Source organism: Lissotriton vulgaris, chromosome 7 (genome assembly GCF_964263255.1).
Source record: "Lissotriton vulgaris chromosome 7, aLisVul1.2, whole genome shotgun sequence".
Taxonomy (NCBI): domain Eukaryota; kingdom Metazoa; phylum Chordata; class Amphibia; order Caudata; family Salamandridae; genus Lissotriton; species Lissotriton vulgaris.
Window position 1 is genome coordinate 1,694,206,075 of NC_141695.1, and position 16,830 is coordinate 1,694,222,904.

A 16,830-nucleotide genomic window follows, 5' to 3' on the forward strand; every position below is an offset into this window, starting at 1 on the left:
TGAACATTGTTAAATATTTGCTCTTGTTTTAAGAATCTGCAAAGACCCGGAAGTGATGCTTAAATAGGACTGTAAACTAAATTGCCTGTATTCATGTGCAGCATGGAATTTCTGTCTGTGTTTACTTTTTTACTCAGGGATCATTAAGGCAGCTGTAGGACACATTTTAAAGTGCTAATATTTTCTGCTGGAAGTATGTACTAATAAGGGGGGGGGGGGGAGACCGCCTTTAGATGGTTTCCCTAATTTTTGTACGACCAAGACAGTAAAATGATAGTCTTGCTGGTAGACAACGGGCCAGGTGGCAACCATGCTAGGACCAGAGGTACAAAGCGTTTTCGTCCAAAACATTGCTTTATTTAAAAGCAATCTCGGCCATGGTGGCCTGCTGACCCCAGCAGGCCACCACTATCCCTGTGATTTGTGAGATTCAGAATGAGAGCCAAGCTGACACCTACCTCATTAATATTCATGAGATAGGTCTATTTACGACCCACTGGGAATCGCAAAATGCGTAAACCACACATTTGTACATGGGTGTTTGCGATGAGCAAATAGTGAATCGCAAAAATGTGCTGTTGGGTCATCACAAATGAAGACCTACTGCACACCCTGTCGCTAATGTTTAAACGCCTTGTCAGTCACTCGTTTTCTCTTCAAAATCACCCTTTAGGAAGCGGAAACATAGAAGTATAGCACGGGCCTCAAGTACGTGAAAATACCTCCCTTACAGGTAGGTTGTCCATGCAACCCAGATTTGCTGGAATAGTTCCGTTTTTTCACCGTTTCAATAAAATTAGCAGTCCTGATTTCAGAGATGCCCCTAAACACGAAGGGAGGGACGTTTTCCCGCGTTAAACTGTGGGATTCATTTGGCTGTATAACAGAAGGAGATTTAGTTATAACAGCAGAGTGCAAACGTTGGATTTAATTCCGTGTTAGCAAGCTGGTAAGTACTAAGGTCAAAACTAAATATTAGTCCTACTTCTATGTTTCTGGAGTGTCCCAAATTCTAGGTTTCAAAATCTGGTCACTCTGTATACAAGCGGTTAGACACATACACACTTTCTCATCCGTAAAACTCGCATCGAGTAGAGTGCTACCCATCTCAATAAGCGCTTCAGCACTCCGCCGGGAGTAGAAAGCGCTATAAAACAATCCAGCTGCATGCAGCTGTATACTCCGCTCGCTCTCCTTTCCCCGCACCCCCAACACTTCTTTCTTTCCGTCCGACATCTTCTGTACATTGTTTTCCGGCTATCTTTGCGCTTTATGACTCCACACATTCATTCAGACATACATACTGGCGAGGCAGGGTAGAGCAGATGCAATGTCCAGTTGCCCGCTGAAAGACTGGACAAGAGTCGGTCTCACGAGAGTGGCTCTGACCTTGTCTTTCCAGAAACCCAGGCCCGCTGAGGGATAGGCGTTTCTTTATGTACATGTATTTATTTGGAATTTATTTGGAAGTCGGAGGCGGTTGTAAAGCGCTACTAATCATCATGGCTAGAGTTACGCTATACATGGAACAGAGACATACAGACAATCGATGACAGGGTCCTTTTATTGCGAATGCTCTCATAGCAACCAGCCCCCAACGCCCCTCCCCCCCTCGGCAGCCCGGGAATCGATTAGTAGAGAACGGCAATTCATTGCAAACCCGCCGCCGAAGAGGGCCGGAACATGAACTGACAGGGAGTGACTGAAAGCACAGGGACGTACTTACCTTCATTCGATGTCACACGCCTCTCCTCGCCTCCCCGCCCTCGCGCTCCAGGCAGATGAAAGTTTTATTCGATGGAATGGAAGGAAGTCGGTCAGATCATGCCCCCTCGGCGGCGAGGCGGAAGTAGCCTATGGTTTAAAGAGCTGTAAAGTCTGAAATAACATTTTCAATCTCTTTTATGTTCGGCCATAATTCACGGGGTAAATCCCAGAAGGGGTAATAACATGACCGCAAAAATAAAGCAGCTGCAGTTACTCTTACACATACAAACAAGCATTGTCAAAGCCAATCGTTCTGGCTTTGGCAAGGCGGCGCGGCGCAATGGTTATTTATTTTTTTCATTAGTTTATGCTGAAAGCATGTGCTAGCAAAACAAGATGAGAAAAAGAAAATACGCTGCCACCTAAAAGTGGAAGCCACATTCTTGCAAAGGTCATTCCCTGTAGTTTTAATAGAATAATAGACATGTTTGCTAGCTGTCAGGTATACTTAAAACAGGAAGGACATATACAGAAATGTTTTTGTTTTATGCTTTACAAATGCTCTTCCAATGAAAGGTTTAATAATTTAAGAATGTTTCTATGGCTGAGCCTTTTAATGTTCTGTATGTCAGAGCACGAACTATGGGAAACATACATGATCGGAAATGTTAGATTAACTTATATCTCTTTATGCAACGAAGAGGCCGCCACGAAGAGCGAAAAGGGGATGAGAAAAACGTAAAGGAGGGAACAGAAGAGGTAAATGTGGAGAACCAGAGACAAGAAATCTGGAGAGAGTGTTGTGCCCAGCTTGGCTTTCACCAGGTTCACTTAATAAGTTCACTTAGGCAGCCACACGACTGTGTGTAGAGCTGCACGAACACTAAATACAACTCTAAAAATAGAGAAAAAGATCTGTAAATTAGGGAAAGAATCTTTCACAAAATAGTTTCAGCCCAAATGACCTTTGTAAGTTCGGGGGGGGGGGGGGTGCATCCTGAGGACAGGACCTGTGAGGGCTTGGTGGAAAGTCAAGTGAGGTCCTCAAGAAGGGTACAGTGGGGTACTTTTGGGCGGTCCTATAAGGTCTTGGTGGAAGGGTCAGTGAGGTCCTTAGGGAGGGTCCAGTGGGGGCTTTTTTGGGGGGGTCATGTGAGTTCTTGAGGGGTGGTCCTGACAGATTCTAAAGAAGGGTCCTCCTGTGGGGACCACAGTGGGGTCCCTTGGGATCTAGAGAGTCTTCTGTCAGGCCCTAGGGGAGTGTCTTCTGAGGTCCAAAGAGAGTTTCCTGTGAGGGTCAAACAGTGGGTCCTTCAGCATCCTGTGGGAATTGGGGGGACGTGGGGGGGGGGGCTTTGAGGTCTGGTGGTGAGGAGGAGAGGGATGGGTGTCGGACCTGAGAGAGGGTCCTGTGAGGATCCAAATGAGGCTTCTCTGGGTTCCTGAGAGAGGGCCTGTGAGGTCTGAGGTGGTCCTTTGAGGTGGTCCGGAGACCTCGTCCTGTGAGGTCCGAGGGGTAGGTCCTATAGAGGTCTGAAGAAGGGTCCATTACGGTCCAGAGGAGGGGGGGGCGGGGTCCCGTGAGGTCCCACTGACTTCTTTTTAATGATTTCGGATTAGCATCTTTGTACGCCGGTGATCATATGTAGACAGTCTGAAAGAGTGGCCTGGATACAGCCCTCTTAGAGCCGCGGTGGACATCTCTTATCCAAAGGCAGGGTCAGCGCCACCTCCTGGACTAACATTGCTTTAGAACTTCCTCTTCTGTCTGAATATTGTGAAGACAATACCCTAGAATTTGATCGGATCTTTTGTTTGCTAATGGTGGAACCCATTGTCCTAACCGTGTACTTCAACGTTTAAGTGATCTGTCCTTCTTGGAAAAACCCGCTGAACTGATACAAACACGAGTATGGGCGCGGACTGGCCTCCCCCGTGACGAGTGCCACCGCTGCGCTGTAAATCGCCTTCTGGCATGGGAACCGTCGCTCACACTCGATTCCCAGCAGCCCCATCAATCACGCGCTTCCGCCTGGAAATATCAATTTCTGCCCGAGCTTGATACTGATGGAGAGGAAAAAATGGGGGAGGGTTGATTGCCAGAGCTGAACCCTCATGACCCAACATCTCACATTAAAGCATCTTCGTGGCACTATGAAACACAGCTAACCTGCAGATATTAAAAACCCTTGCGTACAGCAAGTTGCATTAAGCAGAATGAGCATCACGACTTAAGGGGCATACACTTTGAAACGATTTCCTCAACCCAGAGAATTTATAATCGTCCGTCTGACCCCTGGACCCCTCCCGCAGACATCAAGACCCCAATTGTTCAAGTTCTATACATATATGAGTGACATGGGTCCGAGCCATAGAATCAAATGAGGGTGAACCTCGATTTTAGCGGCGACGCAGTGGGAATGACATTACCTAGATTCTTCTCAGTGCGTTTAGAGGTGACTGTGGCTAATTGTGGGAACTGAACTCAAAGTAGGCCAAAGAAGGACTTCTATGAAATGTATTTACACACTTCAGCCACTTCCGCCTCCCCTCATTGGCCAATTGCCACCTTCTAGTAAAAAAGGGCTAAAGCATGCCTGCTGAGGTATACAAGCGATGTGTTTGTATGTGAGAACATTGTATTCAAAGATATCGTCTCGAAGATACATTGTGGCCTAGATATGTTCAGAAACAAGACCTCGCCGTGGGACTGCACCTTGTGGCCACTAGACCTAGGGCCAACACACACCGACAACGCAAGAAATCTGGGGATCAACCTGGAAGACAAGCTCACCATGACAGCACAAGTCAACGCAGTAAGCACCTCCTGCTTCCACTTCCTATGCATGCTACGAAAGATCTTCAGGGGCGGCCACAGACTACAAGATGGACTGTCTTGCAAGCACTCATCACAAGCAGGTTCGACTTCAGCATCGCACTTTACGCCGGAATATTCAAGCAACTCCTACAAAGGCTTCAAACCATCCAGAAGGCTCCACAAGACTCATACTGGACCTCCCACGCCGCACCCGCACAGCACCTCAAGGAGTTCATCTGGCTCCCCATTCACAAGCGCAGTCAATTCAAATTTCTCACGCACACATACAAAGCCTTACGCAACACTGGACCCGCACACCTGAACAACCACATACACGTTCGCCAGCCTGCCAGACACCTACGCTCAGCCTCACTCTCATATGCCGCCCGCATTCACAAAAGCAGACCAGGAGGCCGCTTGTTGACCTATATCGCACCAAAAACATAGAACGACCTTCCTCAACACATCAGAGCCTCCTCCTCATTTCTTGAGTTCAGCAAGAGGCTGAAGACCTGGCCCTTTGAATAAATCTGAGGGGACCACACATCCACACGCCTTCTCTAGTGCCTTGATATCCCACGTGTGACTAGTTTGCTTTACAAATCCACATAACATAACACAACATAAAAACATCATGCCATTAAGTGTAGATTTTCCATCAATAACTGAAATAGGGAGATATTTTTGTACACAATATTTAGGACATAATATTTCTGCCAAATTAGATTTTACCTATGATATTCCAGCACCTTATCAGTGATGCATTAGCTTACTGTAAAATCTGTGACGCAAGTCTTAAAGATAGTCATTAGGCTGCAAATTAAGGACTTTGGGACACATATATCAAGGTAATCATTTGCGCATACCAAAAAGTGAATTTTAAGGTTTCACTATTTGGTAATCACAAATGCCTATGCGTGAAGGATTTGCAAATAATATTGCAAATCCTTAATATTCCCTAATAGCAAATCACAAATTGTGAATCGCTATTAGGGAATGCATTTCCATTCATTCCAAGGGCCTACAGTTCGGGCCTACAGGCCCATAGGATTGCCAAATTGGTAATCGCAATTTGCGAATGCAAATCCAAGGGTGCCTGGAGGCATAAGGCCCCCCTGAGGCACCACCCAAAAAAGGTAAGTATGCACACGCGGGCATGTGTGTGCTACATAGCGCATTGAAAAATGCATTTTTGTGCACTTTTTAATGCATGCACAAAATACCATCAACTTGAAGTTGATGGTAATTAGCGTTTCCTAAACGCACAGTCACACTTAGGAAATGTTACATGCATCTCAAATAGGCGATTCCGTAAATGTACTTGCAATTTAGGTAATCGCAAAATATTGTGATTACCTAAATTGCGAATGAAAAAAGGTACATGCATCGGACAAGCATTTTTCGAATCGGCCCGTTTGCGACCAGTAAAATGGTTGATGCATGTGCCCCTAAAAGACCAGATGCATACCTGGTAACCTCTGACAGTTTCAGGTGTCATGCTAGAAAAGTTCTGTGAATTCTATTTTTGCACGAGCAAATATCTTCACCTTTACTCCTGAGAACATCTGCATGCTAAGGTTTTCCCTGTTTCCTCTCTGTAGGGAGAATTGTTGAAATGTTTTCTTTTGCGAGACAGGAACTTTGGGCTTGTTTGCTTTCCTTTCCACCTTGAAATCGGATTTACTCCGGTCCTCACCTGTAGTAAATATCCAACTTTTTCCAGAGTGTACAGGGGTCAGAGAGTAGGATGTGTAGTTTGTGAATGTGTACAAATGTCACATGGCGTCAGCTGCTATTAAACTGCCACAAGATCTAGGTGTGAAGTGTAACACCCATGATCTGTTCCAAGCTGGCTTCGGGGCACCAGTTGTGTGTCCTGCAAGACTTACGACTGGAACTGGGTGTTCGCGCTCTCAGAGTGTTGATGCTATAGATTCTATAGTATGGATATCCGCAAGGAGATTCCATAGTATAGAATCTCCTTGCGGATTTCCACACCGCTAAATCGTGGCATTATTTTGGGACGGCTCAGGCTGTTGGGGACCAGAGGCTTGGTCCTGAACATCAATTCATCAAAATGCTTGGGGAAGCGGAAGTGACATCACACATCCTGTGAATGATGACATTATGGGATCAACACCTTTCTCCCACCCCTAGTCCTCCTGCTTTCCAGGGGTGTGGGTTAGCACAAGGGAAAAATGCAGCAGCTGCAGAAAATAACACTGATCTGTGATCTCTCTTTAATTTTTGTTTCATCAGTACCCCCATGAACCCAGAGACGGTGGGTAGCAATGGCAGTGCCAGGGGATTCAAAGGGCAAACCAAGGTTTAGAGGTGCCACCCATCTGTACTATTAATATCAAAAGACGCCGCTAATGAGCAGATTCACCCTTTCCTTGCTGACCGTGTCCTCGAGGTTTGTCCACCACCACTTTTCTCCTCTGATACATCACCGCTGACCTGTGAAGGACCCCAGAGGCCTATGAACAGCTCAATATTAACACCGCTCTCTCGCTGCTCTAATTTCATCCTTCCCTCCACGCACTGCGCTTGGACGAGTGATGCAGAGACTGTGTTGTTATTCAAAGAAATGTCAACTCCATGCCTGAGAGATTCCAAGGGAGTGCCTCTGGTCTCTTTCTCGCACTCTTGCGGGTTCTTTTATATCCCTACTTTCTTTCCTTCTCACTGTTTTGGGATCTTTCTCTTCCTCCTTCTTTCTACCTTCAGTTGTTTCCAGTCGCGGCCGGTATGACCTGCAAGTGGGGGGGTTGTCGCGCAGGGGTAGGTTAATTTAAATATATAAAATTACCTTACCTTCCCGGGTCCCGCGACGTCTCAGCTCCTGGCCGGGTCTTGCGGAGCAGAAGGCAGTCAGCCTCCCTCCCCTTCCCTAAGCCAATCACAATGCTGCAATGGCAGCGTTGTTATTGGTTGGGGCACCGACCACACAGGCGTGTATGGGGAAGCCATTTTCTCCATGTAGGCTACATGCAGCCTACATGGAGAAAAGGGAGAGTGTGCATGACTGGTTTGGTTTGCCCCAGAGGGCCGACCAAACAGTCAGGGCCCACAGCATTGGGCTAGCCACTCCTCCCCTGCCCTTGCGCAGACCCACCCTTCTGCTTTCTCACTGTAATATGTTATTTATAATACTGTTTCATGGTAAATTATAATACCATTTCATGTTTCTGCTTTTCGCACTGCGAGAAAGCAGTGGGGCGACACTCCTCCGCCCACATGGAGGAGCCGCCCCTGGTTATTTCCTCCATCTGGTGCTAGATCAAAGTCTGATGATGAAAGATAAGTCCTTTCACTAAAAGTAGGTGCTTGTGCCGACCACCCGCAACCTTAGCACAAAATAAGCACTGGCCCTTGCTCCATTTCCTGGACTGAAGTGCATTTTCATTACAAAGCAAACTGCCCATTTGTGAAAGTGACTTTTAGATTGTCTATAAACCTATACATTGTTATTCAAAGGAAACCAGGCTTCGACTTATATGCAGAAAAGGTTAAACCATGAGGGCAACTGTACCCACAACCACATTGTATACAGGGGATTGGAATGTGCGTAATAGATGCACTGACTGCAGTGCTTAATTTGTAAAAATAAAACGTACGTGCAGGGCTCTCGTTAGGCGGTCACTGCAGCTTGCACAACCCTTTGCCCCTTCCTGTGCTGCCAATGACTGCACCAACACAACTACTAATCGGCACATGTCTACAAGAGTGACAACTCAGACTAATCTAGGCCCCCAAAGCTATAAGAATGGCTCTGGGCGAAAGGTATTAGTCACTTTTGATGTACATGAATTAATAAAGGCCTATTGTGTTCATCTGAAAAGTAGACAAAGAGTGCCACCACGTGCAGACTGTCATAAGTGCTGGTGTTGACCATTCAATGCCAGCACCAAGCACCGGAAAACACTGGCTCAAATTAAAAACTGAATTGTGTAGGTAGTGTGCGTGTGCTATCCATACTATACTCATATGGTTCCACCCTGTGACACACGATCTTGGCTCCCAACACACGGTCTTCCAGTAAGGAGCCGATACCACAGGGTGGCAGGGAAAACTAGCTGAAAACCACTGTAAATAGTGGTTTTCAGGATTGTTTTCCGAGGCCTAGTTTGAACTGCCGACATCCATCAAGGGGTATGAAAACACCCCAGGACATTGGCACTAGCCTCAGAAAGCTTTTTCTTTTTTTGGGAGGAGTGGACTTCATCGGGCAATGGGCAGGGGCGGCTCTAGGCTCATGGCGGCCCAGGGCAGGGAGCGTAGGTAGGGGGCCCCGGAAGAGGGGGGCCGGGGGTGGCAGAGCGCGGAGGCCAGTGAAAAGGGGGGGATCAGGGTGTTTGCAAGGGGAACAGTGCCGGAGGCCGCCAAATCCCTGCCAGGGGCCGCCACGCAAATATGTATCCATCCTCAGAGGGTTATTATATTAAGGATATATATTGGCGTGGTGGCCCCTGGGGTTTGGTGGCCCTGTGCAGATGCACAGCTTGCACATGCCTAAGGCCGCCAATGGAATGGGTTTCAAAGTGCCTCCTAGGTACTTCTCTGCACGAGGCTCCGCCCCTTTAAGACCCCGCCCCCTCCTCACACCATGAGATTGTTCTTCAAGTTGGCAGGCACGGTGGATGGATAATGCATACTTTGTAGGCAGTATGCACAATGTTTATGTATTACACATACAATAATAGATGGTGGTATACGAGTTTAAAAAACAATAAGTGTTGTGCATATTATGTTTGTTCAATGAATGATACTGTGACCTATGAATAATATTACACGTTATATGTGCTATGCATATTGTTTTTACTCTGCTAAAATTTGAAAGAATCAAAGACCTCGTGGTACAGCAATGTCGAAAAATCAAAAAGACACTGCAATATAAAGTGATTTTCTAGGGTTTATCACCTGTATTAATTTAATATTAAGAAATGATGGGGTTTGTCTGAATAGTTTGTCCTTAAGATGGTCCACCACATGTACCATTGGGAAGGATCGAAACGTTGACTGCTTGGGTAGCTTTACCTGATATCACTGCATTTTTAAGAAAATAAACTGTAACCCATTTTTGTATCGCTATATCTGGAATGGTGTGGCATTATTCTAATCTACATCCCACGTGTCACAACAACCCAAGGTTTTATTTCTGAGACATTGTCCCGACCCAACATAATGTGCTGTAACTCGGTGTTAAAGGGGATTTTTTGACCCCGTTCTAATCTGTTACATAAAAATGATCAACCCTAGGGAATCAGTGGGTGCTGCCTTGTCTGATATATACAGGTTCTCTGAGGGAGACCGGGTTGCCCTGTTCTGTTCACCACATCAAGAGGATGACTTGTGCACCTCCACGCCTCCCTTGTGACGTGAAAACTGCACGTGTGCTTTCTGGACATGGGCCACAGAATAAGATTGACGTCAATACAATATGTACCCAATGACTCGCAGCTGCACCAGCTGCCGAAAGAAAGAGCGGGAAAACGAGAGCGAATATTTTTGGGATCTGGAATCCTTTGCATTTCTAAAAAGATCCAAATGGATGTTTCGCGTCGTTTTCATACCATCTGGGTCCTAAACATAGCATTCATGTACTCTGACTGCACTACCCTTTGTACGTTTTATGGAAAGTTTAGATTTGTCACCCAATCTTACCAAATCATATATTATGGAAATAGGAAAAACATCAAATAGGAAATCTAATTACACAATAGGCACCCATAGACTGGAAAAAGTGCAGGCATTTTCATATCTGGGGATCTTATTTGATAGCCGCCTCAGTTTCAAAGCCTTAGCAGATGAGAAATGCAATACATTAATTAGCTCTGTAGGGGCAATTATGAATTTCGCAAAAAGGCTAGGCCGTTGGTCCCCGGAGCAAATATTGAATTTGTACAGCTCTGTATGCTGCGCCAAAATTCTATATGGCAGTGAGGTTTGGGGCTTTATCGATTCACAAAAGCTTCAAACAGAAAAAAACAAATATCTGAGACGGGTATTGCACGTTCCCCAGAGTACATCCTCCCATATTGCTCATGAGGAATTGGGGCTCACTCACATTAGTGACAGGTTGCAACTCAAACACCTCACATGCTGGAACAAAATATGGACAAACCCCGAAACTATGCTAAGGAAGCAGATATTAACGCCTTCGCTGCTGATGACGAGCTCAGCTCGTCATCAGCCACGGTGGTCGTGTGCGGATGAGCTCGTCATGTAACGCAGCTTTTAGAAAAAAGCCGCACAGCTGAAAAATAACCGCCGCAGCGATGCGGTTAATGGACTGCATGGCCCGGGATCGGGGTCATAAAATTCCCTGGCTTAAATAAGTCAGGGAAACACTGACGGGTTTGGGCTACGCCAAATATGTTACCCACCCGACAAAACTGTTACCCCGGGACAAGGGCCTCTTTAAGACGGCATTTTTAAAGAGCGTAGCAGCATTAAGGGAAGACAGGGAACTGGCCAAACTATCAGTGAGACCTCACCAGCTAGCCAAATCGTGTTTGGGCTTGGAACCACATCTTTCCCATATTCACAACTCTCAGGAAAGATTTCTCATGTCCCGCTTTAGGTTAAATTTGCTCCACCACATTTTGGCAGTTCCTGCAGCGTACACATCGTTAATAGAGACGAAGGGTCCATGCGGCTGCGACCAACGGTCTCTGCAGGACACGCTTCACTTTGTTTTATTATGCCCCTTTTATGCTTATCCTAGGAAACTATTTTTTTAAAGTGTTTTAAAGAATGCCAGGTTTAAACAAGCAAAGGTAGCCCTACTATTTCTGAAACTGTCTGCGGAGCCCCTAACACTCTTTTGCACAGTAAATTTTTTAAGATTGGCCGGGAAACTCAGAACCACCAGAGGCGAGAGGTAAATGTTTTGGGGGCATATGTAGGTAATTTCCATTTTGCGATTCCAAAATAGCGATTTTTAAGGAATCGCTATTTGAGAATAGCAAAATGGAATGTAGGTAAAAAAATCGCATTTTTTTTGCGAATCTCTAACATTCCTTAATTGCGATTAGCAAATTGCGAATCGCAATTAAGGAATGAGTGTCTCATTCATTCCTATGGGCCAAGAGGCCCATAGGAATGAATGGGGATACATTCTCAAATTGCGATTTTCTATGAGAAAATCGCAATTTGAGAATCGCGAGTCCAAGGGTGCCAGGGTGTCCAAAGGACACCTGTTGCACCCCTGGAATGTGCCTGTAAGTACATGTGGCGCACACAGACATGCCCTAAGGGCATGTCCGTGTGCGCCACATGGCACTTTGAATTTTTTTTCAAAATGCATTTTTGAAGGAATTTGCAAAATACCATCTACTTGAAGCAGGTGGTATTTTGCGATTCCTTATGCAAAAATCGCAATTTTTGAAGCACCCCTACATAGCATTTAAGGAATCGCAAAATTGCGATTCCTTAAATGCTATAAGCAAAATAAAGAATCGCCATTTTTTCGATTCCTTATTTTGCTAAGTGGCACCTACATATCAAAACGCCGTTTGCGATTCGCAAACGCCGAAATTCGCCGAATTTCGGCGTTTGCGAATCGCAAACGGCTACCTACATATGCCCCTATATTTTTTAATATCTGCTTATCAAGAAAAGGGAGGGCACTCCTTTAGGAACATATGAATGATTCACCTGTGCTTTAATTTGTCATATTTCAAATGCAACTTGTCATTGAATGCTTTGCCGAATCACCTTAATCCAGGACATTTCGTGCTAGTCCTTAGAGACGCTCATTGCGGTGAACAAATCTCATTTCATGAATTGATTGTACATAGATTTTTAGCCTGGTTTTATAATGATTGTGATGTTCTTTTTTTGTGTTTGAAAGCTTTATTGAAATAAAGGATATATAACAACAAGGTGGCATCAGTAGAGAAACAAAAATGCAGAGGAAAAACATATGGAAAAACTAAAGCCTACTGATGACAACACTAACACTGTACTTTTTATGGTATTGTTTTATGTCGAAGAAAAGTAATTTTGATGATGATGACTGCACTACCCATGCTGTGGACATTATTAATGCACCGAGAATAACAATGTATACAGCTTAACTCACCCATGTACTTCACATATTCTGTATACACCGCCCATATCATCCACAGACTATACATATGGGTGCACACTCTATATATTATTTGCATATTGCACATGTGCTGCACATATCCATGTAATGTGCACATTGTGCAAGCACTGTCCATATCACCCTAGTGCTATATATTGCATCCACCTACTGGTACACATCACCCACATAGTGCACATAATACCAAAAAGGTCCTCACAGCACCGATACACCCCATGCAGGCCAAAGATGTCATTATCTAGACAAATATATTTATATATTTATCTGGATAAATGGTGGGGTATAAATGCTTTCAGTAGGGTATGGTCAAGGGTCTGCCGGATTTCCCCGGTGACCTTTACACCAGTGCTTGAAATGGAAAAGATATAAGTGCAGGTACTCTGTACCAGAGTACCAGCTTGTTTCTGAGAAGTGATGGTACTCTCCAATTAGAAGTATAGCATTTCTCTTGAGAAGTGCCCGCACTCTCCCTGTCAACATAAAAAAGTGCTGGTACTCCGTACCAGACAGTACCGGCCCATTTAAAGCACTGCTTTACACACACAGACAAAAACGTACACACACTCCCTCTCGCTGTTTCGAAAGTCTTCAAAAATGTTGTTTATTTTACAAATAATGTGTTTTCTCTTACTTAGTACGGTACCCCTATCAATCCGCATTCCTCTCCCTTTCCACTGCCCCTTAAGCCCCTCTCATGCGCCCTCCTTGCTGTATAAAATATTTAAACATTATATGCGCGCATGACTGTTGGAAAATATGAACTCATCTACCCCTCTTTCCTCCAAATCTTACTGAACCAGCTAGACCCCTGACAGCGCCCCCGGCCTCCATCAGCTACATACCCAATGGGCCTGTGTGCCCACCGAGGGAGAAACATCCTTTACGACGCAACTTTTACCAAGCAGTACCTTTACAACGCAGGTTTTTCAACGCAAGTCATTACAAGTCCGACCTCACACACTGTGACTCACAAGTGACGCCGACTGCACGACTTCGCACAACTAAAGCACACTACAGTCTGCGGTGCAACCACTTGGAAAGTCACGCTACGGACCAGGGAAGGAAGCTGCGACGTCACGCCAATGGCAGAAAGTGTGCTATACAATTCATAAGCTAACAATTACAGTACCACCCATATCATGCATGTACTGCTCGCGCCATCTACACAGTATCCACTATCCATACATATTGTATATATGCCATGTCATGTGCAATCTAATTGTGCATACACTGTGAACACCATACAAATACATTGCATATTATATATGTTATGCATATGTCATGCATGTGCCAAGCATGTCGCCCACTCACTGCACGTATTTTATAGGCACTGCCTATGTCCTTCACGTACTATATATAACGTCCATGTGCAACACATTCCATCCACGTATTGTGCATAATACCAGTGCCCTGTGCTAGTCCTGCACATACAAGGTTCCCCGTCCACGAATCTCACGTGTAAATTATGTGATATACATTTATCACTCACGAACTGGGCAATTCGAATGGTTTCCCCTACATCGCCATGCACTGTGCACGCCTTGTGCATCTATTGTGCCTATCAAGAAAGCCGTCTGTATGTTTATTTATTGTATATCGCAGTTGCATCAGTTCTGGGTGGCTTTATGGCGCTTCGCAGAGAAGAGAAGGGTTGAAAGTTTTTTAAGAGTTTATTGTGAACTGAGCGCCAGGATGCCCTGCAGCGCTATATAAAACGCATTACATTACATTACATTACAACTGTCCTGCGGGGCAGTGGGGCGGGAGTTTGGTGCGAAGTGTGAATGAGAAAGATGTCTTTGGAAGGGAAAAATGTAAGGTCCCTTTTCAAGAGCCGAAAAGAGCTGCTGGTGCGGAGCTAGCGAGTTCCAACCGTCCTCTAGTCCATTACCTGAGAAAGATCACGCCCCGAGTCTTTCCCTTGTGGAGGTTGGAGGTTCGAGCAGCAGGTTTCAGCATTTTGTAAAGGTTTCGAGCCGCGTGATACCTTGGGTTTATTTACTGGGCAGCGAGGGGTGGAGGTGTGAATGACTTTATGGGTGATACACGCAGTCTTGTACATAGTCCTGGCTTCAATAGTGAGCTCGCAGAGAGTTAGAAGCAGAGGTGTGATATGGTCATTTCTTTAGGCCCGTAGGCGAAACGCGCTGCTGGCGTTGCAGCATTCAGCAGTATGCACATACATACCAACCGCATAGTCCACATACTATACAAATTGTGCACATACCACGAACCTCGTCTATTTATATGGAGCCTCTGCTATGCGCCTCTGCGTTCCGTATGATAGTAAGGCATATTGTGCACTGCGAGGTGGTCCGAGCTGCCTCCCAGACGCGGATCAAGTCTACAATGGAGGGACAGGTGTTCCCACGCGCCAAGTAACCTTCACGGGCTCAGAGAAGCCCTTCCAGGTCCGGGCAAAACTTCTAAGCTTTCTGCCCCTGGCACCTCACAGGGCGAGTGTGAAAGCGACGAAAAGCGTTGGCTATACGCAGCCTCCACTCTATCAAAACTCCCCGCCCCCAACTCTCAGCCCCAGAGAGCAAACAAGCTGTCATGTTGCTCGTGTGGGGTCGGACATTTTTGGGGAGATGCATTCCCAGTGGCGCGACACAAAATCTTAGCCCCTCCCACCCACCGCCGGACAAAATGTGTGAGCCCCCCCCCCACCCCCCCCCCTCAGTCTGCAATAACTTAGAGATTTTCATAGACTTAGGGATAGATGCCCCAGCCCCGCGCCCCCACCCCTTGAAGGGTGCCCCCCACCCACCATGGCCCTCTGCGTCCCACCTCCTTGCATACGCGCGTTGTCACACTCGGTGGTCCCACAGGAACCCCCAATAACCAATGCCCACGCACCTCACCCCCATTCTCTGAAAGTAACGGGCCTGGCAGTCGCTCTCGAAAAGGGAATGCTCCCGATTATGATCAACTGGGTTAGAGTTCCTTATGCAGGCACGAGTCCCACTCTCGGTGCGGCCGGCCCAGCCTTTCATTCTTCTGAGGTCGACAGAATGGGCGCCGCTGACTGGAGTCACAATAACAAATATTATTACACTCCGTTGAGAGCGCGGTGCCCGCTATACAAGGTGAACATTGTAACTGGCCTCCGAGTCCGTCCGGTGCACCTGCAGGAAGAGACAGGAGGCCTTAGGGACCCCTCACACCTGCAGCAATGCCCAGCCTTATCGCGCATTAATGGCCTCCTATCGCGCATTAACGGCCTCCATCTGTACCCCAACTACCTCCTACCGCCTCCCAAGCTAAATCAGTCCGCTGTGAGGGGGCTGAGATGCCCCAACTGGGCCTGTTCGAATTGATAACGCCCCCCCCCCCCCCCCGCCCCCCACACACACATACGTCCATATCACATCACACTCACCAGCTGCAGCGTGCAGAGGAAGATGAGCGTGCATCGCCCAGTGCAGCATCCCATGGTCCCAACAAAGACGAGCCGGGCCAGGCGTGCCGCTCACAGGGCGGGACTGGGTACCATGCCCCGGGTGCAGGGCGCGGAGGCGGCTCCGAGGGAGGTGCGCGGCGCTCCGGTCCAGGGAGGGTTCTGGGGTTCAGGGTATCCGTCCGCAGGGGTTCGCAGGCGGTACCGGTCCAGCAAGGACGATAGCAGATGCTCCCCACGCTGTGAGCTGCTGGTGCCCGGCTCTCTCTTTTCTCCACCGCTGATGCTGCTGCTACAATGAAGGGGGAGGGGCGCCAGCCTCTTAAAGGGGCGATGCCTGCTCAGCGGGCAGCCACCGGCGAGAGCCACCTGCCTGTGCACAGGCGGCACTGCCGACTGCCATCCATTCTCCTGAAGGGGAGGATGCGGGGGGCACCTGCCCCGCTCCCCGCGGAGCAGAGGGGCATTCTTAGCAGCTACTGATAGCGACAGGCAAGGGGGGTGGGTCAGGAAGAACCCGAGAAGTGGCCCCAGGGTGGCGTGCAGGCTACAAGGGCCCGGTGGCCTCATCTGCTTGGATGTGTATTAGGAGGTCAGCGGGCCATTAACGGCCTTGATGGGGCGCGTCACTGGTAGGTGTGAAAGGCTGTGACCTCACTTATATACCGACAGAAAATAGCAAGAAAACTATATTAAAACCTAAGAGTGATTCTCCAAGGGTGGTGCGTTTTGTCGTAATAAGTATCAATTAGTATGACGTGAGCCAGCAGCCGCGTCCAGCTGGCCGAAGCA

At 47.0% G+C, this 16,830-nt stretch overlaps 1 protein-coding gene across 2 annotated transcripts in view; it reads right to left on the reverse strand.

Annotated features, from left to right (window-relative positions):
* The window catches only part of NKAIN4 (sodium/potassium transporting ATPase interacting 4), a 136,312-nt gene extending 119,987 nt beyond the window's left edge, over positions 1 to 16,325 (reverse strand). For both annotated transcript variants that reach the window (XM_086932824.1, XM_086932823.1), the window contains exon 1: positions 16,021 to 16,325. In XM_086932824.1, coding sequence (XP_086788950.1) covers positions 16,021 to 16,074 — 54 coding nt within the window. In that variant the 5' untranslated portion in view covers positions 16,075 to 16,325. The remainder of the gene's footprint in view (positions 1 to 16,020) is intronic.
* Between the last annotated feature and the right edge of the window lie 505 nt (positions 16,326 to 16,830).